This window comes from Montipora capricornis, chromosome 10 (genome assembly GCF_036669925.1).
Source record: "Montipora capricornis isolate CH-2021 chromosome 10, ASM3666992v2, whole genome shotgun sequence".
In the NCBI taxonomy this organism is placed as follows: Eukaryota; Metazoa; Cnidaria; class Anthozoa; order Scleractinia; family Acroporidae; genus Montipora; species Montipora capricornis.
The window spans coordinates 7,842,773-7,869,281 of record NC_090892.1 but is presented as its reverse complement, the minus strand read 5'-3'; the positions used below and the strand labels follow the sequence as shown (position 1 = coordinate 7,869,281).

The 26,509-nt window shown below is 39.9% G+C and overlaps 1 protein-coding gene across 4 annotated transcripts in view; it reads left to right on the top strand.

Annotated features, from left to right (window-relative positions):
- The window catches only part of LOC138019858 (uncharacterized), a 27,207-nt gene extending 10,779 nt beyond the window's left edge, over positions 1-16,428 (top strand). For 2 of the 4 annotated variants that reach the window (XM_068866803.1, XM_068866804.1), the window contains 10 exons: positions 1,623-1,658; positions 1,754-1,795; positions 2,511-2,552; positions 2,679-2,717; positions 6,955-7,155; positions 8,708-8,845; positions 9,293-9,402; positions 11,420-11,535; positions 12,474-12,860; positions 14,985-16,428. In XM_068866803.1, the coding sequence (XP_068722904.1) occupies positions 1,623-1,658; positions 1,754-1,795; positions 2,511-2,552; positions 2,679-2,717; positions 6,955-7,155; positions 8,708-8,845; positions 9,293-9,402; positions 11,420-11,535; positions 12,474-12,860; positions 14,985-15,120 (1,247 nt within the window). In that variant the 3' untranslated portion in view covers positions 15,121-16,428. The remainder of the gene's footprint in view (positions 1-1,622; positions 1,659-1,753; positions 1,796-2,510; positions 2,553-2,678; positions 2,718-6,954; positions 7,156-8,707; positions 8,846-9,292; positions 9,403-11,419; positions 11,536-12,473; positions 12,861-14,984) is intronic. The other 2 variants (XM_068866805.1, XM_068866806.1) reach the window with 1 other exon arrangement.
- The last annotated feature ends 10,081 nt before the right edge of the window (positions 16,429-26,509 follow it).

Genomic DNA, 26,509 nt, shown 5'->3' with positions numbered 1-26,509 from the left:
CAACGCCTTTCACTTTTGTTGTTTATGGTGTTTAATTTATAAGGGTACGCACAGTTATCTCCACAACAGGCAAAGATTACCTCTTCTAAACTCCAAGCATTTTTCTCTTGCACGACACATAAACGAAAAATAAAACATATTGGCCGCTTAGTTTTCACAAAAAACCACAAAATAAACCAAAGGGAACAGATTGGCAGCGCCGTGACACGTGACAAGTGACACCCCTATATGTGCGGGGAAAATTAAACCACATCCCTTAGATAGAATAAAGTGGTTTGCGATTTGCTTCCATTAGACACCAAGAAGATGGCGAAATGGATTAAGCCGTTCGCTAAGAAAATCCAAAGCGATTAGAATGGTTTTGAAGCAAGTAACCGTGGACAATCTTCCTCTCGGTGTACGTTGGATCAGTGGCTTGATCTGATCGGCGTAATTACAAGTTGAGAAACTAAATGTTTTAAGCAAGAGCCGATACAACGTAGATTAGATTTTAGTGGTGTACTATATTTCGGCTAGCCAAACCAGCCTTCTTCAGGTACATTGAATTGCTTCTATGTACATATATATAGTAAATGGATGTTGACGTGATACTGGAAAAAATGTGATAAAACATGAGAGTTACAACGGATTTGAATTCAAATACTAAGAGTAACGGAATAACGGAAATGACACTAACTAATAAACTGAAATCTAATACGTTTCTTCGCGGATATTAAGACCGTTGGGATCAATTGTCCTGCCTTTTGAAAAGCTTCCCTGGCCTTACGGATCGAGTCTCTGTTAGAAAATAGTTTTTTCGATAGGAATTAATTGCATGTCCTTCGAGATGTTGTGGGGAGAGGAGAGGAAATGTTCTGCGATTGTAGTACTAGGTTTGGATTTGGTGTTAGCGTTCTAGAATGACGGTAGCCAAAGCACAAAACATACCTTACATTTTGTTTCCTGCCTTTTGTCCTTTGAAAAAACAGCCTTAAAAGCAAGGTTTACACACCATAACACCAAACCGATGTGGCCAACAAATCACATCCACCTTCCCACTGACACGCTTACCTTTGTGTTGTTCCCAACCCAGCTTAATACCACATTTGTTATGTGGAGCTGACATTTAGAAGGGTGCCGGTATAAAACACCCGCCTGCTAAGATGGCTGTGCCTAACAAGATTGAAAAAAGGTTTCCATGGCTGCCAATTAACCGAATGAAATGGTTGTGTGCATGCGTGGTGTTATGGTGTCTTCACTTTTGTCTCTGCAGTTGACAGTCCAGAACCTTCACAACCCGCAACCACTAGTTAAGCCGTTTAATTCTGTTCATAGGTCATATTTAATTAGGTCATGTAATTAATTAATCATAGGTTTAATTCTGCTCATAGGTCATAATGTTGGAATTTAGAAACAAAGTAATGCACTCATTCCACTTTTAAAAAAGATAGACTATGATTTTTCGGAAATTTATTTTATCAAACGAGTTGATAAAGGTCAAATAGCCACCGTGAAAGATTTGGTGGCTATTTGACCTCTCACGGTGGCTTTTCAATCTCCCACCGACGCAGCACCACAGTTTCTTTAGAAACTAAAATTTTTGTTTTATGGTTTTTCGCTTTGCTTTCTTTTTCTCGCGACAGCAACCGCAAATCCTGGATGGACACAGAAAAACCAAAGTAAGTTAGTGTGGGTACCGTTAATTAGTTTCCCGTCGCATAAGTTTAAAACTTGATATTGATGATGATAAATGTGGTTTGTTCTTTTTCCCTAGCGGCACCGACCGCAATCCCCGGATGGCCACAGTATAACCAAAGTAATTTCGTGTGGGTAGATTAATTATATTAGTTTCCCGTCGCATAAGTTTGAAACATGATATGGATGGATGGCCACATTATAACCAAAGTAACTTAGGTATATTAATTTGTTTCCCGTCGATCATAGTTTAAGGACGGTGCCTACTATTGTTATTGCGCATACGTTCTGTGCATCTGGAGATACTCGGATTTCCTATCGGTGATGCTTGCTGACACAGAGATATTTTTGCGCGGTTTAAAACTATCCGGAGAAAGTATATCTTAGAAAGTACTCTTGGTATTCAAAAAGAAAATTGGGGGTAACCACGCATTTTTGAGAGATAATTAACCTTCAATTTGATAAAGAACGTCATACATTGCTTTGTATTATAAAGCTCTTTTACAAATGCGTGGTTACCCTCAATTTTCTTTTTGGATTTCAATAACACTTGTTAAGATCTACAGTTCCTGCACAATCGTAAACCAGGGCCAAAATACCTTTGAATTAGTAGGCACCATCCTTAAAACCTGGTATTGGTGATGACGATGATGATGAAGTAGCACCATTAATTACGCTTAATTTTTCCCTATCGGCACCGACCGCAATTCCTGGATGGCCACATTATAACCAAGGTAAGTTGGGTATATTAATTGCTTTCCCGTCGATCAAGTTTAAAACCTGATGTCGATGATGATGCTACACTGATAAATATGATGTTGCTTTTTTTTCCCTAGCGGCACCGACCGCAATCCCAGGACGGCCACATTATAACCAAAGTAAGTTAGTGTGGGTAGATTAATTAATTTCCCGTTGCATAAGTTTAAAACGTGATGATGATGATGATGATGATGATGACGATGCACTAATAAATACACTCTGTACGGTTTGCTCTTTTTCCCTAGCGGCACCAACCTCAATTCCTGGATGGCCTTATAACCAAAGTAAGTTGGGTATATTCGTTTGACGGAATGTATTCAGTTTCTCGCGTTAAATTTCCTTTTAAAATTAAGTTTATATTGTCCTACTCTTTCATGTCATAGAATTTCATTAGTTTTTAGTGTTGATTACTTAGTGTTAATTAAGGACATATTGTAAGTAAGCTTATTGATACTTTAGTGTTAATTTAGTTTAGTATTGAAAAGCTGTGTAGGTTTTGGGTTAGCAATCTGTATCATAAGTGTTAATTGCTACTTACATAAATATGAATAATGAATTTAACGCAAAAAACCTCCATGGAAAGAGAAAAAGCAATTGAAAGTAGTTGGCAAAATGTGAGAATGATTTACACGTATTAAATTAAAGGTTTTGAAACTGAACCCACTGGGAACTCGGAAAAATCCGAGTCCCAGATGGGATTCGAACCCACGACCCTCCGTGATCTAGAAGCTTTTGAAATATCAATCTAGTAGTAACATCATTTAGTATTAGAACATTTCTTTTCATATTTCAATTAACTTACTGACTAGCATTTTCCGTAGGTTTGTGGTAAATAATCATTAGAGTTTTTAAATTATGTATGTTCTGTGTTGCGGGTTTGTGGGAAGGGGTTTGTGTTAGCTTATATTTGTTTTTCGTTTTCATTTTCTTTACTCTTCTCGTCGCTGTGCCCGGAGATGGAGGATAATTTCTTGCGTTGTTGGCTCGCGCATTGGGTCTCTCACATTGATAAAATACCGTATTTTCATTGAAGTCAGCGAGTACGGTGACCAACATTTATTATTCGTATTTTTGTGAGAACGGTGTCTTCATGGAATAGTAAGCAACCCATCAGAGTATTACTCCATTCGGTTTTGTTCACGCAGCTATATTACTGATTATGAAGCAGATGGCAAATGTGAGCTCGGGCAAACAAGCCTACCGTGTTCGGTTGGCCGATTTCCAGTGTTGGCACAACCCACTGTTACATGGAATAGTAAAAAAATCAGCAAAAATCTATGGCCAATTTTTTTGGCAGTTTTCCTAAAATTGTATGGATGGAGCCACTACAAGTCGAATAGCCCACACTCGATTTAAATATATTTTGGAGTGTTAAGAACTCACAAAGGCATTAATAGATATTTTTCAGGTATGTTCATGAATTAACCATACCATAACACGAGGCTCTGCGTCATGTCAGTGATTACATTTGTAGAATCGAGCTAAATTTGTCCAACATGGCAGATGCGCGGCAATTGTACACGTCAAAGTGGTTTAAATAGCCGTGTTCGTCAGCGTCGTACCATGGAAACGAGCGCAGTGACCTCCCTTTTTTATTACGCGTGGATATATCCACGAGTTTTGGTGAGGTTCTTTATGCAAATGTCTCACTCTGCGTAAGCGGAAGTTCGATCTAATAAGCCAATCAGGATGGATAATCACAACATAGCTTAGAAAGCTGTGACTTCCTGTTCGCGTTGTTGTGCGCCGCCATTGCTGTGTGCCGCTTTTATACTTAAGAGATTGAGCACCTTCCGCTGCATTTAGAAGCAAGAAACGGAAGAATAAAAGAAATGGCTTTCTTCGAAGGTGAAGCAAAATATTGTGAACAAGTACAGATTGGTGCAATTAGTTGTGCACCGCCTTTCACTGACCAACGCGAAGACTTAAATACGTTTCGAAATGGAATCGACAGACACATGGTGAGAAGGCAGTGCCTGTTCATCCCCTAGGCTCACGGGGGATAAATAAATTCCATTTGGAAGGTGACTGCCATTTAGAGAGTAACATCGAAGCTATCAAAGTATACCAATGTTTATCAAAGCTATCGCGAAGTTCTGCAAGCTATGAGTCATCAAAGCCACATGAATACAACTTGAACAACATCCGTGACATGAAAAACAGTGAGGCAACCAAGCAATCCATGCTTCCAGACACTAGTACTTGTGTGGTGGATCATGATGAAGAACTGTCGAAAGACTCGGTCACTGATTATGTAAATCCGTACCAATCTCCTGCGATAGAGCAAGGGCTGAGGCAGTACATGCTCCCCGGGACAGAGAACCTTCCAGGATTAATTCCTTACAAGAAAACATCGAGCTTGTTTCAGAAAGACAAGGTAATTAGAAAGTGTATGGTGCATTATTTAAATAAGGACGTACCGAGGTCGTCTGAGTTGAGAAAGTGTTTATCTCTTGCTTTTGGAAAATATTATATCTCTATACCTAGACCGCAACTCAGACATATTTTTAATAAAATAATCTTCGAGAGTTGGAGATTCTAATCGTCATTTTTATCTTATTATCCGCAGGACTGCTAAACACAAAAAAGACTTGTCAGTTCTATTGTGTATTCAAGATCAATCTGCTACTACGCATTCGACAAAATTGAACCAACAAAATAAAAATTATTGTCTATCAAGAGAAAAGTTATTGATATCAGGAGACATTGAATCGAACCCAGGCCCTGTTGCTCATGGAACGAGTACACATAAAATACTGAGAAATCCTTCTATAGCACTGTTGCAGGCTTGATTAGCTCAAAAAGGATTGAAGGCACTAGAATGTACCTCAAATGGTTCATGCTTCTTTTCTTCTGTTGCCCACCAGTTATACAATGATCCTTCCTATCACATGAATGTGCATGCTGCTGGAGTTGAATCCATCAGAAACAACCGTCAAAAATCCATTGGACTCATTACAGAGCAATTGTGCGTTTGTTGTCACAGCAACATACATGGTGTGATGCACTTATTGTGCAAGCAGTTTGCAATGTATTAAATGTTACTATACGTATAAATGAATCCATTGAGGGGTGGGCACCAGTAACTGTTATCAGTCCTATAAGCGGACAACAGGGAACTACTGTGAACACTGGACATCTAGATGGAAGACACTATGTTTCAGCACTTCAGTTAGATTATTATAATGACAGTATTTCAGGTTATGAAATCAGCGGTGTTACCAATGTCAACAATAATATTATTCAGAGCCTGGTAATAATCGATTAATTAACGATAGCCAAAAATGATGTGTGTCAGTAATAATTTCTACAAAGCAGTGGCAAAAAGAGCTTATATGAGAGAATCTATCAAGCGGAAGAGACAAAATCACTTGAAGAGTTCAGGGAAAAGAAAAGCAATGCAAAACGCCAAAACAGATCTGAAAATATTAAAGCAGCAAGGGAATAGGAAAAGAAAAGCAATCCAGAACATATCAGAGACCTAAACAGAAAAGCATAAAACCATTTAAGGAAAGCTATGCAGAGCTTAAGGCTAAACCAAACTGAAATTTGTCAAGGTCAAGACTCTATTAGACATTCCATGTCAAAAGTGATTCAGTCTTTTTGGTGATACATGTAACACATGGCCCTGAATATAATTATGTGCATTTGCTGTGATCAGTTATGGTTCAGATCATCTGTTTCTAAGTGTAACAGTATCAAATATAGTGATAATTAGCAAGGTTTGTTGGAGGAATGTATAACTGGCACAAAAAGTGTTAATATTACTGAATGGATCTGCTCTACTTGCTAAACCTGATGACATTAACAATATGACCTGGCAACAAAAATCAGACCTTATTCAAAATTACCCTGTCATCTGTGCAACGAACTTTGAACACATGGTACAGCTCTTTATATAGGATTTGTTAACGAGTAATCTTATGCCTATTGGAGAAATGGTATACTTATTTCACAGGGTTGAATTCCAGCAAAGGGGATTACCTCACATACATGCATTATTTTGGGTATCTAGTTGCATAGAGCCCACCGTGCTGTTACACAATTATCCAACTGTCAATGCTAATGCATAAAGAAAACTTCAGCCTGCCAATTTTAAACAATCGCGGTAACTTTCATATCCACGAGTAACGACAGTGGCACTTTGATTACATTTTTATCATCTCCTTGACATGTTACAACAGTGTGCGAAGTTTCAACGGAAATCTATGACAAGTTCTATTTCTAGGGAATCACCTTAAATAGGCCTTTTGCGACAAACGATCACATGGTACAAAATCCGCCATGCTGGAGGGCAAGCTCATTATTATTCCCCCACTGGGACATTAAAACAAAGACAAGCTCAGCATGACTGGTTAAGATCTCAGCATGGCGGATTTTGTACCATGTGATCGTTTGTCGCAAAAGGCCTATCAGTTTCCCGTCGCTTAAAGTTTAAAACGTGGTTTTGATTAGGATGAATCAATAAACTTACGAGGCCAAGTGTAAATTAGTATTGACGTCCACGTGGTTTGTTTCAAGGTTCAAGTCCAGGAACTTGTAACGTTTGCTTTGGAAATGACTTAGCGTCATGTGAGTTCGGGCAAACAAGCCTACCGTGTTCTGTTGACAAATTTCCCAATGTTGGCACAACTCACTGTTACACGGGAACGGGATCATACAAGTACCATGACCATCCAACCATTTTCACTGGTGTTGCACGTGGATGCATCAATTGTGCAGGTAATTGTACATTAAACAGGCTTGCTTCAAATGTTAGGCAGCGTGCCCCAGTGCCTTTAGGCCGCTAGCAGAGTTGAGATCCGGAGATCCCGGGTTCAAGACTCGCTCTGACCACTCGTTGAATTTGTTCCTGGTTGTCCCTGGTTCAACTTCCCAACTGCACTTGTAAATAGCCAACTGGTTTGCCTCCGGCCAGTTGGGATTCTTAACAGTTGTAGTTGTTGTGTTCTGTTGTTTCGTTGATTGTGTTTCAATGGCCCTGAAAAGCCCCTATGGGGAGCGGTCAATTAAGTATATATTGTATTGTATAAAGCAAGCCATCTGTTAGTTAAAAAGAGATAAGACGATCAAAATTGAACGGGAAAAGGGATTGAATTGTGTAAGGGGGAAAATCGTCATGACCGCCAAAACTCTTGGGTTCGACCTGCCGCGCACACAGGGGAATGCCTTAGTTAATTTCAAGGCCAGAAATTGCTTTGAACAAAAGTATGTGATGCGTTACAAAGAACGGTTTCAAAAGGATAACGTTTTGAAGAATGTCTGATTCTCTTTGAAGCGTTTTCAATCACCTGACCAGCAGCCATATTGGATTACTGAAAGAAAAGAAAATATTTGCATAAAAATAGAGTTGAATTTGCGGAGGATTAGTTTGGTACACCATCATGTCCACCATTTCTTTGTTTTGAAACACCAACATGGTGTTACGTCATGTGAAAACGCTCTATAGCTTGAAGAAAATGGAAAAATATCGTGTTTTCAGTGGTGTTTGATGCCTGTAACGTAAACGAGGAGAAAGAAAAGAAGAAGATAATTTGAATGTATTTCATTTGGGTCTGGAGCCTTACTTCTACCTCTAATGATTTCACTGAAAATACTGTTTTGACTAACTGGAATAGACCATTTTAAAGTTGTGTGCTTAGTTGACCTTGCTTTGATAGAAACGTCGTTGCTTTTCTTACGTTAATAATGTTGTTCTCATGCTAATTAGTAGGAATTTATATAAGAAAAGCAGTGAGGTTTCTATCAAACCAAGATCAACACCAGCCTCACCTCCATTCAAAGGCCAGGTAACTAAGCACACAACTGTAAAATGGTTTATTCTGAGATCGAAACACTCTTAATTTGACTCCAACTTTTTAGGCAATATACGTGGACCTGGAGTCTTACTCCGTTGGGTTTTCTTGATGCAGCTATATTACTGATTATGACCTGAAGCAGATGGCAAATGTTAATCCCGATTAATTTAATTGAATGAAGAAATATTATTCCATGGTAACTCGGGGATAAATTCGAGTGCTCCGTAATTAATTTGCAGGAGTTGAATCTTCGACTTTCCGATTAATACGCCATAAGTTCGACTCCTGCATTCGCTTTTTTATGATTATTCTTAAGTCACCATCGAATATCATCTCATCATATATTTAATGTCGTTTATCCAATGATCGTGTGGTTTAATTTACTGTTCAGAGAGTTCCCTGGCGTCGGGTGCTACCAGCTATCCACTGCGAATTTCAGCTAATCACTTTTTTAAATTTATAATTCTCTCCTTCAGACAAAAATAAGGCTTATACGCAGCTAGCCCAATCCTTTGAGTCAAACTTAAAAGGGATCTTGTTGGATTGCATCATTGAATGCTGTACTGAAGATAACTGCAACAACCGCAGCATTATTCACTCCACACAAGTGCCAGGTAAAATAGTGATCGTGCGGTACCGATAAATCTATTCCGTTTGAGTTGAATATGAAGCTTGCGTCAAGTGTTCTGGTGGCGACTTATCTCCGGTTTTTTAATTTGTTTTTCTTTATACATAAATAACTGCTCATTACAGTGCGAAATCAATAAACATCACTGCGACAGTTCTTTTAGACTCTAATCGTGGGTACAGCCGGGCCTCGAATTGCACTGACTCCTCCGGCAAAAATCGTTCTACTCAAAACTCTTCGGCGTGCAAACTTACCTTCCATGGGAGGAGTAAGGCAACCGAAAAAACAAAAGATTTTCGTAAAGTTGTTGCCATTCATTCTCGAAGTACAATTCCACGCAATGCCTTATGTAGGTCATTAGATTAAACTGAGAGCGACGGAACTTAAAGAAGTCAGTGAGCCAGTTGCCTAGAAATTGGATTTGTTGTTTTAGGTTGGGGAACCGTCCCTAGCTCTGAAGCGCCATCTACACGGATACCATCATCGAAGGAATTGGAGGATAGCTTGGTACTCTCATTTTTGCCAATTATGAGTAGTAGAAAGGTGAGTAACTGTTTGGAAATGTTAATTTTCTTTCCCCTTAATGCTAAATGGTTTGCGAGAAATTGGGTAAAATAGCCAACAGCTGTTTGGTCTAAAATTTTTGAGCGATTGTGCATGCTCAGCATTTCGCTGGGTTTCACTTTTAAAGCAACTTGGCGTTTACGGAATAGCACACCGCATTTCCATGACCATCGCGAGAAGGAGAAAACAAAGTTTTCGATATAACAAATTTTGTTTTGTTTTCCAAAATCCGCGCCGACCTTTAAAGAATACATCTGACCGTGGAAAAACTGTGTGCAGCCACCTTAACAGGGACTTCAAGTTCAAAGTCAACGACAACGTCCCAAAACTAGAATGGGGACTTTAAGATCTACGACGGCGAATTCCACGAAAACGTCACCTCAAAATATAACTTTGCAATATCGTAATTACGTCTTTCTCGATGATTCAATCTCGTTGGCGTAGTACAACTTTGGCGAAGTAGCCTAAAAAGAAATTACATTTGTACGAGTGTTTCAGAACAAAAATAGAGAATAAAACGTAGGCAGTCGTATACTCACGATGTAGTCAAAACTTCAGATGATTTTTATTTCACGTTGTTGTCAATTTAAGAGAACTTTAAAAATATGACCCAGATTCGTGCTGCACGTATAACACGATTATTTTTTCTCTTTTAAAAAAGCAATGACATTATTGTTTCGACGGTTACGTCGACCATAAATTAGTCCTATTGTCTCATTGCCGAGAAAAAGTTTGCGACCAATCAGAATTTGACTGTGTAATTTGTTACAAATTTATTTTCTATTTAATAAACAAGCAGAAGTGTTTTATCGGATATAAACACATGCTGCGCGTGTTTTAAATGGCTTAAAACACTCCTCCATATTCAATAGCCGTTTTGACCAATTGTGATGGAAAAAAGACTTTCGAGAAACGGGCCCCAGTGGAACGCAAAAAAAGTGGGCGTTTAAGGTTTTTTCCGAGTGGCGAGTGGTATTGTCCCGCAAAACTTGGTGTAAAATAGATACTTCTCTGACGCTGATGGGGAGTAGCCCAGTTTGGGTACATCTTATTCTTGGGTGATAGACTCATATATAAAACATGATGTACACTCTGGAGTCAGTTAAAGAGGCTATGTCACGTTATTTTAGGGTGTTTCGGGGGTATCTTTAGTTAATCACAAGTTTAAAACTCGAAAATGGTGATGTGGAATTCCTTTACAGATAAAATTATCGTTACATCACAAACGAGATGGTTCTGAGCAAAAACGAAGCGATTTGCAATAAACTTGAAAAACACCGAAATTGATTTTATCAAACGAGTTGATAAGGGTCGAATAACCAACCTGAAAGATTTGGAAAGCTGACACTTCGAGCCTTTAATAGCCCTTCGCTCCGACAAATTCTTATAAATTTTGTACATTTGGATATTTGGAATGTTGCTTCCTTTCACAAATTTTCAGCTTGGCAAGAATTGGTGCGATCTTGTGATCTTGAAAGCCAATCAGGAAACTAGAAACGCAATATCCAAGGATGAAGATTTAATAACACTAATAAAGCAGAAGAAAAAATACTCGATTCAGATTGGCTAAAAAAGAGAGTACATTTGTAACACGGGGGCGCAAATTGCAAATTAATGCACGTTTCCAAGGTTACAGTGGAATGACTCTTGAACGACGGTCTTGTAAAAGTTATGATTTGACAAACGTTGTAATCTGTTTCAACTAATCAGTTGAATGAACTTTATCGCAAATGTCTACTTTAAAAAAAGTATCTTAGAAATAAGTAATCACATGATTTCTTGTGTAATTTGGTATGAATAAGCACTTGTTTTTCAGACTAGAAGTTGCACTCGCCAGATTTGTTAGAATGAAAAATTTACTCGCGCTCATTTATATCAAATTGCACTCAAAGTAATGGGGTTACTTGCACTAAATGTATTGTAATTGTTATTACAACAAGATTTCAAGTTTAGTGTGGAGGCTTATATTAATAGCATATGTTGACACCTCTAACAGTTCAAATGGGATTATCGAGTGGACAAGTCGTTCAAAGAGGCAGTGGCCCATGGAACGACATCATATTGCACCTTCAACCGCGCAAGATGCTCACTGAAGACTTCACTGCGACATAGGTAAGGATATAGCCTTTTCTTTAACCTTTAAGGTCAAACACGTACGCCCTTTCCAACTTCAGCGCCGGCTGGATGAATTTGTTTTGCCACGTTGTGATTCGTTGATTTGATCGTCTGCTTGTCTTGTGACTGTCTAAAGTGATTTTTGTGGCCTCGAATCAAATTAAAATCTCTGTATAGAGTTAACTGAGTTATACGGCTCTAGTTTGAAGGACTAACTTCAAGGTTTCTCGTTTTCTTGCTCCCATTCCGTTCAGTTTTCTTTGACTATTCTTTCGACATCGTTCGATTTTCAAATGAAGAAACGGATTCTCGATATGCCTAGTATTGCGTCTATTCTACTCATTCTGTTTTCGGAGGCAGAAAAGAGAGGATAATCCCATTCGGTCCACCTTGAACACGTTTAAGACCATCGAAGAACACAAGACAACGTATTGCTGTAAAGTACGATCGTCCGGGTCCTGAGAAGGACTGTTTGAGATGACATTGTTTGAGATAACATTGACAATGTCAATGTCTTCTCGAACAGTCCTTCTCAGGACTACACTAACCCGAACGATCGTACTTTACTTAATGATATGGCTCCTGGGTTCAAACCATTTACAATTTTACAATTATGCATATTCATATTTCATATACGGCAGGGATCGCCAAAAAAAGGCATCTCAGCGGTTGAAATGACAGCTTTAAAAAAAATCTCTTAAAAAAAATTTGCCTCCATGTGAAATCTAATATAGAACGACCTAATGGGATTTTAAAATTTTGTCTTATCTTGCTCTATGAGCAAACGTCCAGTTTCTTAATTTGCTTGTTCCACAGCGCAGAACAAATTTTGTGATCATTGCTTTTGCTTCGCTTGCCATGCCTTTTAGCTTGTGCTCGCTTAATTTCTCATGGCAACTATCTGCAGAATTGAAATCTTGCATGCTCATTTCTAGGCGGGACCTTCCCTTTCTTTTTTACGACGCTGACCACGTTCATCTTCTACCCGGGTACCCTGACATGGAAAATTTGCGATTGGCATTTTACGTTCAGCAACCACTGGGATGGTTCATCGGCAATGCTTCCGTGGTGCCTCGAGACGCATTAGTGGACATTGTCAGTGGCGCACGCTCCTGGATTGAACGTGCTACCGGAATAACTGTCATCAATGTGGAATTTCTTATTCCGCCCTCGTCAACAACTTCGTCAAAGCTAACAACACAGTCCAGATTTTTAGATGAAGGGGAAAGCAGCAGGGTTGAGTGGAAATGGATTGCTATCGGTGTTTGCGTTGGAGCTGCTGTCATCATCTCTTTGTCAGTCATCTTCATCGTGTTATTGTGGTAAGTATCATCCTTAATTTATTATAGCGGAGCTCGCAGAAGGCTCGTGCGCGGAGCAACGTATGGTAACCCAGCAGTATTGCTCGTGGGAGCGTACGAAGTTGCCCAATTATTTGATAATATAATAATAATAATAATAATAATAATAATAATAATAATAATAATAATAAATAAGCCCAACATGGCGGCCGTTTACAGTGTACTTCCTTGAGATTGGACATCCATGTTATGGTCAATTGACACCTGTCAAGATAAAGTATCCGCTGACCAGTAGCACGTGACAATATCGCGGGCTCATCAAGGTCAGCTGTATTTTTAAAAGTTGACCACTTACCACGTTTTGGTTTTCGAATGGATCGCAGGCTCAAGCCAGATTGGAACATTTAAACATAAATGAGGTTTAATTTTCGCGCGCTGTCTGTGGCTCGACGCGGCTGCACGGCGATACTACGTCAACTAAAGCTCTTAACAGTCCACGCTTTTCGTGTTCAGTTGCATAACGGTTTGGAAAATATTTTTTTCCTGCATTTTTCGCCAGTTTCAATACAAAAGATGATTCCGAATATTCGATTTCACGTCGGACGTTTATTTAGCACTCATTTTTAAAGGTAAATGCACGACTGTGATGGTATTTGGTAACCTAGGCAGAAAACCTGTAAACTTCCTATGTGAGGGGATATTTATTATTTTTCCACCTGTTCTTGTTTTAACTCGTTTTAGATCGTTTTGTTGGTTTTCTTTATTTGATTGCTTTTCGTCACAGCTAAACAAAAAGAATCAAAATTGTCTTATCCCTTAAATTCGTTGTTTAAGTAAGGCCAGTAAGAATAAAAAAACCGGGAGGTCCGCTTTTAGCATTGGCTATATCTATATATTATATTCAATATCGCGTTCTGATTGGTCAATGGTAAATGCATTAATGGAGTATAGAGTGCAATACGGAAGTTGTTATGGAAACACAGCGATGGAGTGATTTTGTATGAGATGGTAAATAGCCAACAAGGCGCGTAGCGCCGAGTTGGCTATAACCAGTCTCATATCCAACAAGCGCGAATGGAATAATTGTTTTATTAAATTCCTTCAACTCCAAAAATTTGGAAGTACGAAATACGAGCGGAAAAAGCGAACAAATCTGAGCGAAATCGAAAAAAACTTGATGAGAACTGATGCGATGTTGTGTAATACCTTGTTGTCAGACAGACGCAGGCTCATCACAAAAACATTTCTTGCCTTTTCGCGTACTTTTAAACGTCGGGATTGATCCAAACTTTCCACAAAAAAAGTTTTTTTTCTCCTTTTTGGCTTTATTCAAAGAGTAATTTCGCATTCCGACGAAAACATTTTTAGTTTAGCAACGCTTAACGCATTCATTTACCATATAAGGTCAAACCAAGGTATATGAGCTGATAACCGAGATTGAGTGAACCAATCAGAGCACGCGAAATGCATTATCCGAGGTTGAGAATTTAATAATTGCTGATATCATTGTTTACGTTTCCTTTAACATACGAGTTTGCTCACAGGATCGAGTTATCATGCTATTTGCAAATTGACTTCAAAAAGGTCACGAGTAAAAAACAACGATTCCCCGCTGTAATAAATAAAAAATAGCCCATGAACTTTCTCGTGCATGTTGAGAATTTTCAAAACATTACGCCTACGGCTGGTGCATTAGACCATTTTCGAATTGTCAAGGCTGGACTGGATCTAGCATGAAATGGAGGTTAATGCGGGCAAATTAATTTGTGCGTGAAAATGTTTACCCGCGTTAGCCTTCATTTCATGCTAGATCCAGTCCAGTCGTGAGAATTCGAAAATGGTCTAATTTGGGAACTTTCAACTGAGACATCACTCGTGCCGGCTATAAATCACGAAATGCAATCACCTTGAAACGATTTCCTATACTTATATAATCTCGTCTAAGAGATTCTGAATTATTTCGCCTAATTGGCTTAGGTCATCTTCCTAGAAATCTCAATGAAACTTCGAAACATAATCAAGTCGAAAAACCAATTCGGCATCAGTCTGTGTTTTCTTGACTCAGTATCGACTTAAATCGATCTCCAACCTGTAGCTCTAGTGTTTAAGTTACAGTTATTGATCCTTCCTCTCATCTTTTTCAAGGTTAAAAAATAGAGAAAGAGAAAGATGTAGAGTGCAAACGGGAGCTGAAAAGGTCGCTAAGAATGTGGTGAGAATGGAAGCTTACAGCAACGAAGCTGTCTCGGGACAAGAACCAAGAGCAGACACACATATGTAACAGATCATAGTCATCCCTCATGATCAAAGCAGTTTTTCCAAATTCCTGGCAACATTGTTGGGACTTCACTTTTCCAATTTAATTATTCTCCGAAATCGTCCCAAATGCATTGTGTTGTTTTTAGATCCTTTTTATTGAAAATTCACCTTTTTTTATTCACTTTGGAAACGGGAAAAGTTGCCATACACTCTTCTTATTTTATAAGAACCTTTTTTTATAAGAACGTTGAGGCTGAGGTTATCTACAATTTTAAGGACTTATTAAGAACATTCCTCAGGCTGAGGGATTAAGAACGTTTTTATTTTGCTCATTTGCATTTTACTGTAAATGAAAGTCTGATGTAAATTTAAGAAGCCGCACATCGCAAAAATAGATAAGAACGTTCAGCCTGAGTTCCAGAATTTGACGTTATTATATAAAAAAAGAGTGTAGTTCGATCCATGACCGAGCAATGAAGTTGAATGGGTTCGATACCGGCTTGACGTCACAAATTACTTTGCATCGCTGTTTTAGTCTGTGACGTCAACCCGGTATTTTAAATTCGCGCGGTCCTAGGTCAAATTACAACTACTTTTTCCCGTGACTTGATTTTGGAGGAGAACGTTTAGCAAATCAAGGAATAGGTATTAGAAAAGTGCAGAGAATTGTTGAGCGGAAAGAGTTTTTTAGGGTACGTGATAAACACTTTGCAATAAGTAAACAAATGTGCAATCAGTCCTGATAGACAGTTATCGCTTTGAACATTTTTGACACTTAAAACGTGTGGAGAATGAAAGGCGTTTGCCTTATTTCTATATAAGTGTTTCAGAGAAAAGCCACGCGCGGATGATAATTGACCAATACCAGTACCATCTGATAAACTAAGCGCACTCCACTCGATTCAGTAACCAAAAACTAGTAGCCTGAAAGAATCTTAGAGCCGTCGTCTGTGCGTGCTGTATCTTACGACCCCTTGTTTTTTTTGAATTTCTATTGTGGCCCTTGAGGGATGATTTTCGGGGTGTAAATTACACGAAATAGGAGCTATAAGTGTCACTTTTTTCAGCTTGAACCAAACGGCTTTAGGACAAGCGAAAGTGGCTTTATTTCGCAATAAGAGAACTCCCAGTGATACGCAGACCTTTTCATGCAAAGACATTCATGTAAGCACCGTAATATTATATTACATTTAAATTTTATTTCAGTAATACATATCTCAGCACTTTTCGTATAAGAAAAAGAACGTAAATTACCGTAGTACACTTTGCAAGGAAATGTAACCATGTGTTTTGTATACGATTAAATAAATTTTGCTATTCTTATAATTTACAGCAGTAATTTATTGGTTACAACAATTAAGAAGGTAATTAATTAAGCAGTCCAAGATTAAATTACATTTTGAAATTAGCTGAGGAGAATCGAGAGTTAATGTTGCACTTTTCAGCGCTCCAGATATGTTACACTGAAGGCCCCTTACGTGCGGGTTGCAGCTAACTATGCGATTTTCGGGTCGCAGCTTTACAGCCTACTATTTGCACGCTTAGTTTCTGCAACTTTAGATTTTTTTGTAATTCTTCAAGTTGTTTCTATCACCCCGTGAATTACAAAGTTTCTCCGCTTCTCTCGGTTATGTGATTTTGGCCCAGAGCCATACAATTGCTCAGATTCCCCCATTTATTTTGTCAAGCAGATTTATCGTTGCCTGTCTCAGATTTGTTACAATTGAACCCACTGGGAACTCGGAAAAATGGGAGCCCCAGATGGGATTCGAACCCACGACCCTCCGTGATATAGTACAGACGCTATAACCACTGAGCTACTGGAGACTCTATGGTGAACAAGGGTGAAATGTGGGTATTTGACCCACATTTCAAGTCAAATACCCACACTTCACCCTTGCTCACCATAGAGTCTCCAGTAGCTCAGTGGTTAGAGCATCCGTACTAGATCACGCAGGGTCGTGGGTTCGAATCCCATCTGGGGCTCGGATTTTTCCGAGTTCCTAGTGGGTTCAATTGTAACACCTTTCACTTAATATGTGTTAAACATTCTCTCACATTGTCTCAGATTTGTTCTTTAAATGGCCTCTTAAATAACCTTTGCACTGGAAGCCATCTAACTCTTGCATTTTGGCTTAACAGCCCAATGAATATCTGTCTCGAAGCAAAATCAATTCATGTTTCAAAAGCTAACGTAAATGTGTACCTAAAAAACAAGTATTTCAGAGTTCGAAACGATTGCTTCGATTTTAACACCCAGTATGACTTTAACGTGTGCACGTTACCCAAACTAGCAGTTTATTGCCAACAGATTTTTGGTTTTAATGGGGGAGGTGGAGGGGTCTCACTTTCCATCTCGCTGTAACTGTCTTCTCCAGTCTCGTCATCATAATCTCCAGTCTCCTCTCCGTCGGTGACAGTATCATCCCCAGTCTCCTCCCCATCTGCAAAATTTTCGTCTTCATCAACGACTTCCTCCTCTTCGACAGCAGCAGTCTCCTCCTGGGCATCATCATCTACTGGATAAACTCGTCTTGAGGATCGAGCAGCACGGATTCGTTGAAGTCCCAATTCGCGGGCACGCGATGATCTATCTAGTGCCCGTTCCACATTAGCCATCAATCTGTTAATTTCCATGTTGTTAATGGCCATATCAAGTCGAACCTTGAGTATATCAAGGAGCTGGGATTGGCTGCTTTCATTAGAAACTCTCTTTTCCTGGGATGCTTTCAACAGCGAAAGAACGGACTTCGTTTCTTCGTTGTTATCAGCCAGCTTTGGCTGGCAGTTTTGCGATTGTTTGACTCCAGTCCCCGAAGACAACGAGACGTTGGATTGGTTTCCAGTAATGGGCCTCTTGAGGCGTCTATCCGGCAATGTTCCATCCGAAGAATGCTCGCTGGTAGCGGGCGGCTGTACAGCAATAATCTTTGCAGTTGATCGATCATGCTCCATTTCAGGTGTTGCCGGTTTTTTCAGAACTGGAATAGCATGACCAATGACAGTTAAATCTGAAGTCGAAGGAATTTCTTGGTTGACGGACGCGCTTTTTGCGCTAACATTCCGTTCTGATTGGAACGAAGTCAAGGAGAGTTTTTCCTGGAGAACTGATTCTGCTTTACTTCTTCTTGACGCTTTGGTCTTGCTGAATTGATTCTTCTGTTTTCTTTTTACACTTTTATCCTCTTTTTTCTCCTTTATCAACGAATGCTTCTGAATTGGCGACTTTTCCTGTGAAAGCGAGCAGTCACTGTTGGTCGCCTTCGCACATTTACAAGATGAGAACCAATTTCCCATTTTGCAGACTCTTTCCAACAAAACACCTCAAAAAAGCAGAGAATCCAATGACTGCTTGCATCACAAACGGGAAAAATTAGAATATAGCGTGGATGCGCGCGCTCACTAACTCCGTCAGTCTGGAAAGTACTTCTTAGCAAAACGATTATCGCACCCTGAAGACAATTTAGCATTAAACGGGACTCATGACTCATGGCTAGAGAGCTTAGCGGAAAAACAATGTCATTATACAACGCATTTCGAGTCTCGTTGTGTCCAGGATAATAGATAGATTTAGAAAGAGAACGCGACGTCAAATGACCACAGCGCGCGCACAGGAATAATTGCGAAAGACTGGACCGAGAACGCCGTCGTGTTGTCCTCACTGAAGTGATTTACATTTGAGATGATGCTCTAAAATGAATTTGCGTTACTTCTGGAATGTATATCGCTGTTTCTCTTTTTTATGCCTTACTCTCTGGAATAATACGTCTCACTCATCTTTGGGAATGCCACTGGGCGGGTTTGAGGCTTAAGCACACAAGCCACTTAGGGCAACCGGAAGCGAGCTTTTTCATTCTTAGTACGGGCACTCTCATTGGTACATAGCCGTGTTGAGATGAGAGTATGTAAACACGGCTGTGACGTCACACGGAAAAGTTGTTAGGGCAGTGATTAGGGCGCTTGCCTTGAGATCCGGAGATCCCGGGTTCAAGACCCGCTCTGACCACTCGTTGAATTCGATCCTGGTAGTCCCTGTTTCAACTTCCCAGCTATACACTTAACTGGTTTGCCTCCAGCCAGTTGGGATTCTTATCAGTTGTTGTTGTTATTCTATTTCGTCGTTTCGTAGTCCCCTATGGGGAGCGGTCAATTAAGTATGTATGTATGTATGTAATTTTGGATGGTTTTGTTGTAAGACGCGCGTTTTGATTGGTTGGTAAGAAGTATGAGCATGTATCAAGAAAATCTGTTTTTTAAAAAAGTAAAAAAACAGCAGTTTCCTTCATTTGTGGATTTTTTTTTTGAGAAATATTTCGGAAAGCAATGGAGAACCTTTTTCCGTATTTACATAGCCTCGTGATCTAAACACTCGGGGGAGTTAGGAGAATTCTCGACAGTTATTTGAACCCATGACTGCGTCTCGGGTTTGCATAACTATCTCGAATTCTCCCAATTCCCCATCGTGTTTAGATAAGGCTATGTAAACTCGGAAAGAGTCATCTACTGCTTAATAAATGTTGTTGAGTATCGTTCAGGGCCCGCGCGGGGGAAGGGGCCGGGGAGCCAGGGAACGTAGAATAATAATAATAATAATAATAATAATAATAATAATAATAAATTTATTCAAGAGTCAATGGATTTAGCGCTAGAGCACTAATCGGGGACACTACTGAAAAAATCAACTCAATTCAAATCAAATGTTGGTTTTTGAGGAGAGGGGAAAACCGGAGTACCCGGAGAAAAACCTCTCGGAGCAGAGCAGAGAACCAACAAACTCAACCCACATATGACGCCGAGTCTGGGAATCGAACCCAGGCCACACTGGTGGGAGGCGAGCGCTCTCACCACTGCGCCATAACTGCTGAACTGGACAAATCAAAAGTTTTTTTGCTGAGATAATAATGGTCGGCTGGCGGACTTGGCGAGAATCATCCAAATTTCATGATTGGTCTAGAAAAAATGAACAAGTTACAGGAATCTGAGAAATGCAAGATAAATGAAGTTATCACGAATTGCAAGCCCCGCAACCAGCGCAACAGGAGAAAAGTCATTGTTCCCCTGCACTAAGTGAAACCTTAAAAAAATAGTAAAAAAAAATTGAAATTTCTCGAAAAAATAGGAGAAAACAGGAAGCAGATCAAAAATAGGAAAAATAGGAACTTGACGCGCTGACAATACTAAACACTCACGAAGAAGGGAACACTGTGTAACATGTCATTTTCTTTTCCCTACGCCAGAGGTTTTTGTAAGCGAGGAGGCGATTGGAAAATCTGAAGGTCTCACGGCTTCTACATATCTCTCCCGTGATAATGACCTCAATCATTTTATTTGTCGGCGTCCAATTTGTATGGACACTTCTGCTATATCATTGGTCACTTGCTTTCAATCTGTCACACACGTGCAGGACCAATTAAATTTGAGATTAGTCCACAAAATAAATACCCTGGTTCCAGAGGTTTTTTCTTGAGAATGGTTTAGCGGTTATCAACCGCGCCTCCCAACTCTGTGACCCGGGTTCAACTCTGGCCTCGGGTCGTATGTATGCTGAGTTTCAATCGATCTCAATCTGATAAACCCCATTTACAGGCGCCAAAAAATCGGTACGGCACGGCACATTTTTGGTACCTTGCCCAAACCATTTCTGCACGGCACTACCCATCATTTACATGACCAAATTTCTTGCTGGGCACGGTTCCAATTTTTAATTGCACCCCTAATTTCCGTCTGTTTTTTACCCGGAAAATGGAAAAGACCTGGTTTTTAATAGTTGTTTTTTTGGCCCTCGTCGGGCCAGCTTATTTCACGGTTCTTCAGGTTTTTCTTTGGCGAATGGAAACGTGTTTGTATTTCTTCAGTTGTCATTTTTGTGACAATTACGCATGCGCCAGGAGTGGATTTATGACAAAAAGGCCTGGAACGGCACGGGAGAGCGTTCGTGTAAACGCCAATCTCGGCACGGTGCCTCGATTACCCGTGCCGAGCCTGAGACTACCTCCAAGAGGTAGTCTCGGCACCCCATGAATTTTGGGCACTGGTGCTACATTTCGTTTGGGACCGCTAAGTTTACACGTGGACAATCTGGAGTGCCGCGCGGCGATGTCATTGCCTCTGGTTTCACCATTAGTGAGGAGAAATCTAATTGGAATCCTCGTCTCGAGGTCTGTTTCCTTGGATACATTTTGAACTTCGAGTCTGGAATGATCTACGTTTCCGAGCGTAGAATGGATAAATTGAAGTCATCCCTTGCCAATTCAGCTTCAGCCAATTCAATTCGAATTCGTACATTAGCCTCTATTGTTGGTCAAATTATCTGCATGGGAACCGCGGTTGGGAACATTGTTCGTTTAATTAATGACAAGACATTGTTATTGTGCAATTGGAAATAGATCTTTTTGGGACCAGGGCCCGGTTGTTCGAAAGCCGATTAGCTTAATCCAGGATTAGCGTAAACTTTTGTTTCATGTTTTCAACTTTTTGGTGAAAGGTTGTTTTGCTTATTTTTGTTTTTCAAGATTGGCTTCTTCTAATGCAAAGTTTTGCCGAATATCAACGTTGAACAGCATTTATTAGTGGAGAAATAAAGTCCTTGGTTAATTTTTAATCTGGGATTAACGTTAATCGGCTTTTGAACAACCGGGCCCAGGTCGTTCCTATCTTCCCTGGGGGTTAGAGAAGAATTGTTGTTTTGGTCTTCCAATGTTAATTCTCTGAATGGTAAATTTATGTCTCCAAAATCCAGTACAGTTGGTATCGTTTATTCCGATGCTAGTGATTCAGGTTTTGGAGGTTATCTGGTGCAATGTGGAAAAGAGACTGTAGACCAAATGTCAGGAAGTTCTACTTTACGCGAAATTTTGGTAGTTAAATTTGTCCTTCTTTCTCTTGTTTCTAAATTATCAGGCTCGTCAATCAAGTGGTTTACTGATAATCAGAATGTTCCGCGCATTTTAACGTGCGGGAGCGGGAAAACCCTTTTGTAGAGTGAAGTTCTAGATATTTATCATATTTTTGTTAACAATGGGATTTCTATTGAAATGGAATGGATTCCTCGCAATCAAAATGATAAAGGTTATCTATTCATCTCTGCGTTTCGCAACCACTAACACAACTTTATTCTTTGTTTTGTTTTTGTGTTTTTTCTCTCTTTTCAGGTGATCTCGACGAGGTGCGTTTTCCGTCGTTCTGAGACATAGAGTTCTTGTCTTCTCTAGCAGATTCGTGTATTTTTTAATTTATTTTTCAGGGGCCTTTTGTTTGCTTAAGGACCATCTATGCTTGTTTGTTAAAGGACCTTCTGTGCCCTTACGTGAGGGGACCATCGGTGCCCGTACATGAAGGGACCATCTGTATGCCCGTATGTTAAGGGACCATCTGTGCTCGTATGTTAAGGGATTATCTGTGCCCGTATGTTAAGGGACCATCTGTGCCCGTATGTTAGGGGACCATCTGTGCCCGTATGTTAAGGGACCTTCTGTGTCCGTTTGTTTGAGTTATTGGTTTGTTTATCAAGATAAATTTGATTTCCTGATTTTAATGATTTGATTTTCTTTAATTTTGTCTGTTGATTTATTTCTGATTGGATCATTGTTTTACGTTTGTTTTATCTTTAGATATTTTTCATTCCCCTATGTGGCAAGATTTTCACGTCCAAAGCTGGCGGTACGATTAGGACGTACCTTGGAGGTTTTAACAGCTGGAAACGCTGGGCTAAATCTAATGGTCTCAACTATTTGCCTGCTAATCCTTTCCATGTTGCCATGTACTTACTAGTAATTTTGCAAAGTGCCTCTTCTGCTTCTCCTATCAACAACGCAGTTTATAGTATAGATTGGGTCCATGGGTTAGCTGGTTTTCAGAAAGTGTCCTCTCATTGTTTGGTCCAGTCCACGATGGGTGCATCCAAACGTGTTTTAGCTAAGCCCAAGAACAGGAAAGAACCGATTACGCCTGAGATGCTCCAGCAGTTGGCAGAAAGTCTTAAAGATAAGTCTTGTGTTGCTAGTTGTAGAACTCTCGCATTTATGTTTGATTGGTTTTGCTGGTTTTCTGCGCTTCAGTGAGCTATGCAGCGTGCGTGCCTGTGACGTTAGTCTGTACTCTTCTCATTGTGCTCTGTTTCTAGAATCTTCAAAGACAGATCAGCTAAGAGAAGGAGCCTGGATAAATATTGCTAGAACAGACAAAGATAACTGTCCTGTTGCTGCTCTCGAGCGACACTTAACCGCAGCCGAAATCAAGCTGGATGAAGACTTCCCTTGTTTCATGCACTGGCTCCTCCGAGAAGTTCCGCGACGGTTCGACAGCACGGTTTATCCTACTCCAGAACTAGAGAAATTGTCAAGGAAGCTTTTATCAAGTAATGCGAGCAAATTTTGAATGCACTTATTGCGTAGAAATGTAGAGCTTGACTTTCGTAGTAAGAGAACAGGTAATCTGCAAATATAAATTAAATATCGTTATTCTCTTATTTACATTATTATACCGTTTCTTTGACACGAGAATTACAGCGAAATGAAAGCACAACTTTGTCCCGAATTTTCTATGATAAAAACTTGTTGAGAAATCCAAAATCTAAGTTAACAGCACACACCAGGCCTACTCCTGAGTATCTGGCTAGAAATCATTTCCTCTGGCCGTGCTTCAGCCATTCGATGAGGGCCAGTCTCGTGCTTCTTAAGTTGCCTCGCTCATGTCCAAAACGAATTCTGAGTAATTCTGCCATTCCATGACAAGGGAAGATTCCCGATTCTCATTTCATAATTTTTTTCATAAGTGTCGGCCCACCCAGTCCCACCAGCAAAATAACGCATCGATTGAAGGTTTTAGCTTTCAAAACTTGCCCAGATTGTGTCAGTAGGTCCTGGAATTCCTCCACAGAAAGGCAATAGAGACGACTTCACTCGTGAACCGCCATGTTTACAACAGAGCATTTTAGGCGTACCAGTCTGCATGAAACCATCTCTCGCCTCTGTCTGAGACAACACCAGACACGCACGTTTCTTACGTTTCGTTTATGCCTATAAAATCAACTGAAATGTCAATTGCTAGTAAAAAAAAAATTAAAAAAACCAAACAGCATGTTAATATTTTTTGGTAGGCTAGGTATCGAAGGGCCAGAGCTTTTCCAGACACCGGCGCTTGAGCGTCGTACCAAACGAGTCATCCCGGGATTTCGGCCCGTGCGATGGCTTTTGGACGCAGTTGGCCCTTTGCTGCTTTCTGATACCGACCTTGCCTCCCGTTACGGCATTGAGGGAGAGATATGTCGGCCCCTAAACCTTATGTGACAAATCCCACGCCTACTCACAGCTCCAAACCGCCCTTGTCAATATAGCGCAAGAATTAGATGGCGTATATATTCAAGAGAAAAGGCATTTTATCTGACATATGGTAAGCACTGCAGTCACAGATTACAAAGTGTGCGCATGCGCCCTGCTAAAGGTAACATACATACAGTCATAAGCTTTTTCCGAATAACTACAGGAGCTAATATCTTCGAGACATTACATTTACAGCTAAAATACATATCATATACAGATACCTACAAAATACATAATATTTAAAGATATATTCATTAAAAAGAAAAGCCGCTGTACAAAATGCGGCTCTGGATTCTCTTTTAAAACCAGTAAACTCATAGGTACGGATAAAATCAGGTAGGGCATTCCGCAACTTAGCTGATACGTAAGAAAAAAGAGAACTAAGACTATAACTGGATGTTCCAGGTTTATTGAGGAACAGAATGTAATTTCCGCAAAGATCGTGCATAAGAAGGGGACGGGAGAGAAAAGCATACTGCATTTGACGCTAGGGACCTTAAGATCTACCACGGCGACGCTAATTTCCCTTTCGTAAACAAGCGATGCCATTTTTGACGGTCTATGCCATTCTTAGTGTCCAAGCCTTTTTATTCGGTTAGCTTTCTATACATTGTTAGGATTAGCTTCATTTTTAAAAACACTTTAAAATAGCTATTGTGAAGCTGTTGTTTCGGTAGTGTAGCCGGTGAAGTCACTGGCTCGTAAGCAATCGAGCAGAGGTCGACATTACTCGATGAACCTTTTTGTATTTTTTTTTTCTAATTTTTTAAAGGTTTTTTCTTAGTTTTTTTTTTAATTCTAAGTGACATACGCTGCTAATCTAGTCATAAATTAAGTATTTTTTTCCTCATTTGCTAACGACAAACTTAACAGGCAAATTGTTTTAAGTCTTGTCCAAATGGCATCGCTTGTTTACGGAAAATTTCCACGGCAACGTCGACGTCGACTAAACACGACGAAAACGTAACCTCCAGTATAAGTCTTTCGCGATTATTCCATCTCTTTCACGTCGTACAATGTGGACGAAGTATCCTTAAAATATATCGGTACGAGCGGTTTCAGATTGAAAATAGAGAATTAAAGATTCTCTGTTGCATGCTCACGTTGTCGTCAAAACCTAAAATTTCGTAATTTCACGTCGTTTTCATGCAGAGACACGCAAAGATATGAGCTAAAATGCGTGCTGCACGTGCAGCACGATCATTTATGCTCTTTTAACCAATGATATCATCGTTTTGTGGCATTTTCGTCGACGTCGTAGATCTTAAGCTCCCTGCTACGTTTAACAACAAGCAAAAATTTTGAAAGACAACCAAAAAACAAGTTAATCCTTTTTTTTTTAATATGACGTGTACAACAAGGAAAGAAGAGAAACAGAGAAATCGGTACGCAGGCGAAGAGTAGGCGATTCTCAACGTGAAAGAGAGCGGCCGAGAGCACGTTAGCGACAAACAAAGAGATAGAGAGAGGGAGAGCAAGAAGAGACGAAATTATAGTGAAGAGCAACGCCGGGAAGAAAGAGCAAGTACGACCACGAGAAAACGGCGAAAGTCGGAGTAAGAAAGAGCACGGGAAAACAGACTAATTTATTGTGATGAGCAAAACCTCGTTTCCAGGGTGTTTCTTGGTGAGAGACCCTGGGAACGAGTTTGTGATGAGCAGAGGGCGGTTATAAAAATATTTTAGTTATAAAAATATTTGAAAACAAAAACATAAATAATAATTGAGGAGCTCTGCTATAATTATATATAAACGGTATATGTGTATGGGAGTCCATAAGTAGGAACTTGCCTCTCCCACACAACCTCTCCTTTGCGCGTACCTTTCTATTTTTAGAACGCCACGAGGAGTCAGTTTTTGCATCTGCACGCACTGTTTAGAATGGCCAATAAGAATGAAGTTATGTATTTGTCACTGTAAATCCCCACCTCGGGGAAACAGGGGGCATTAGCCACAAAACAAAACCAAACAAGGATAATGCCATACATACAGGGGACATATTTGTGGGTCTAATCCCCCACATAAAGAGGACCAAAGAACTCCTTGTCTAAACCCGCAGTATTATTTCAGAAGTGTGATTGACATTTATTT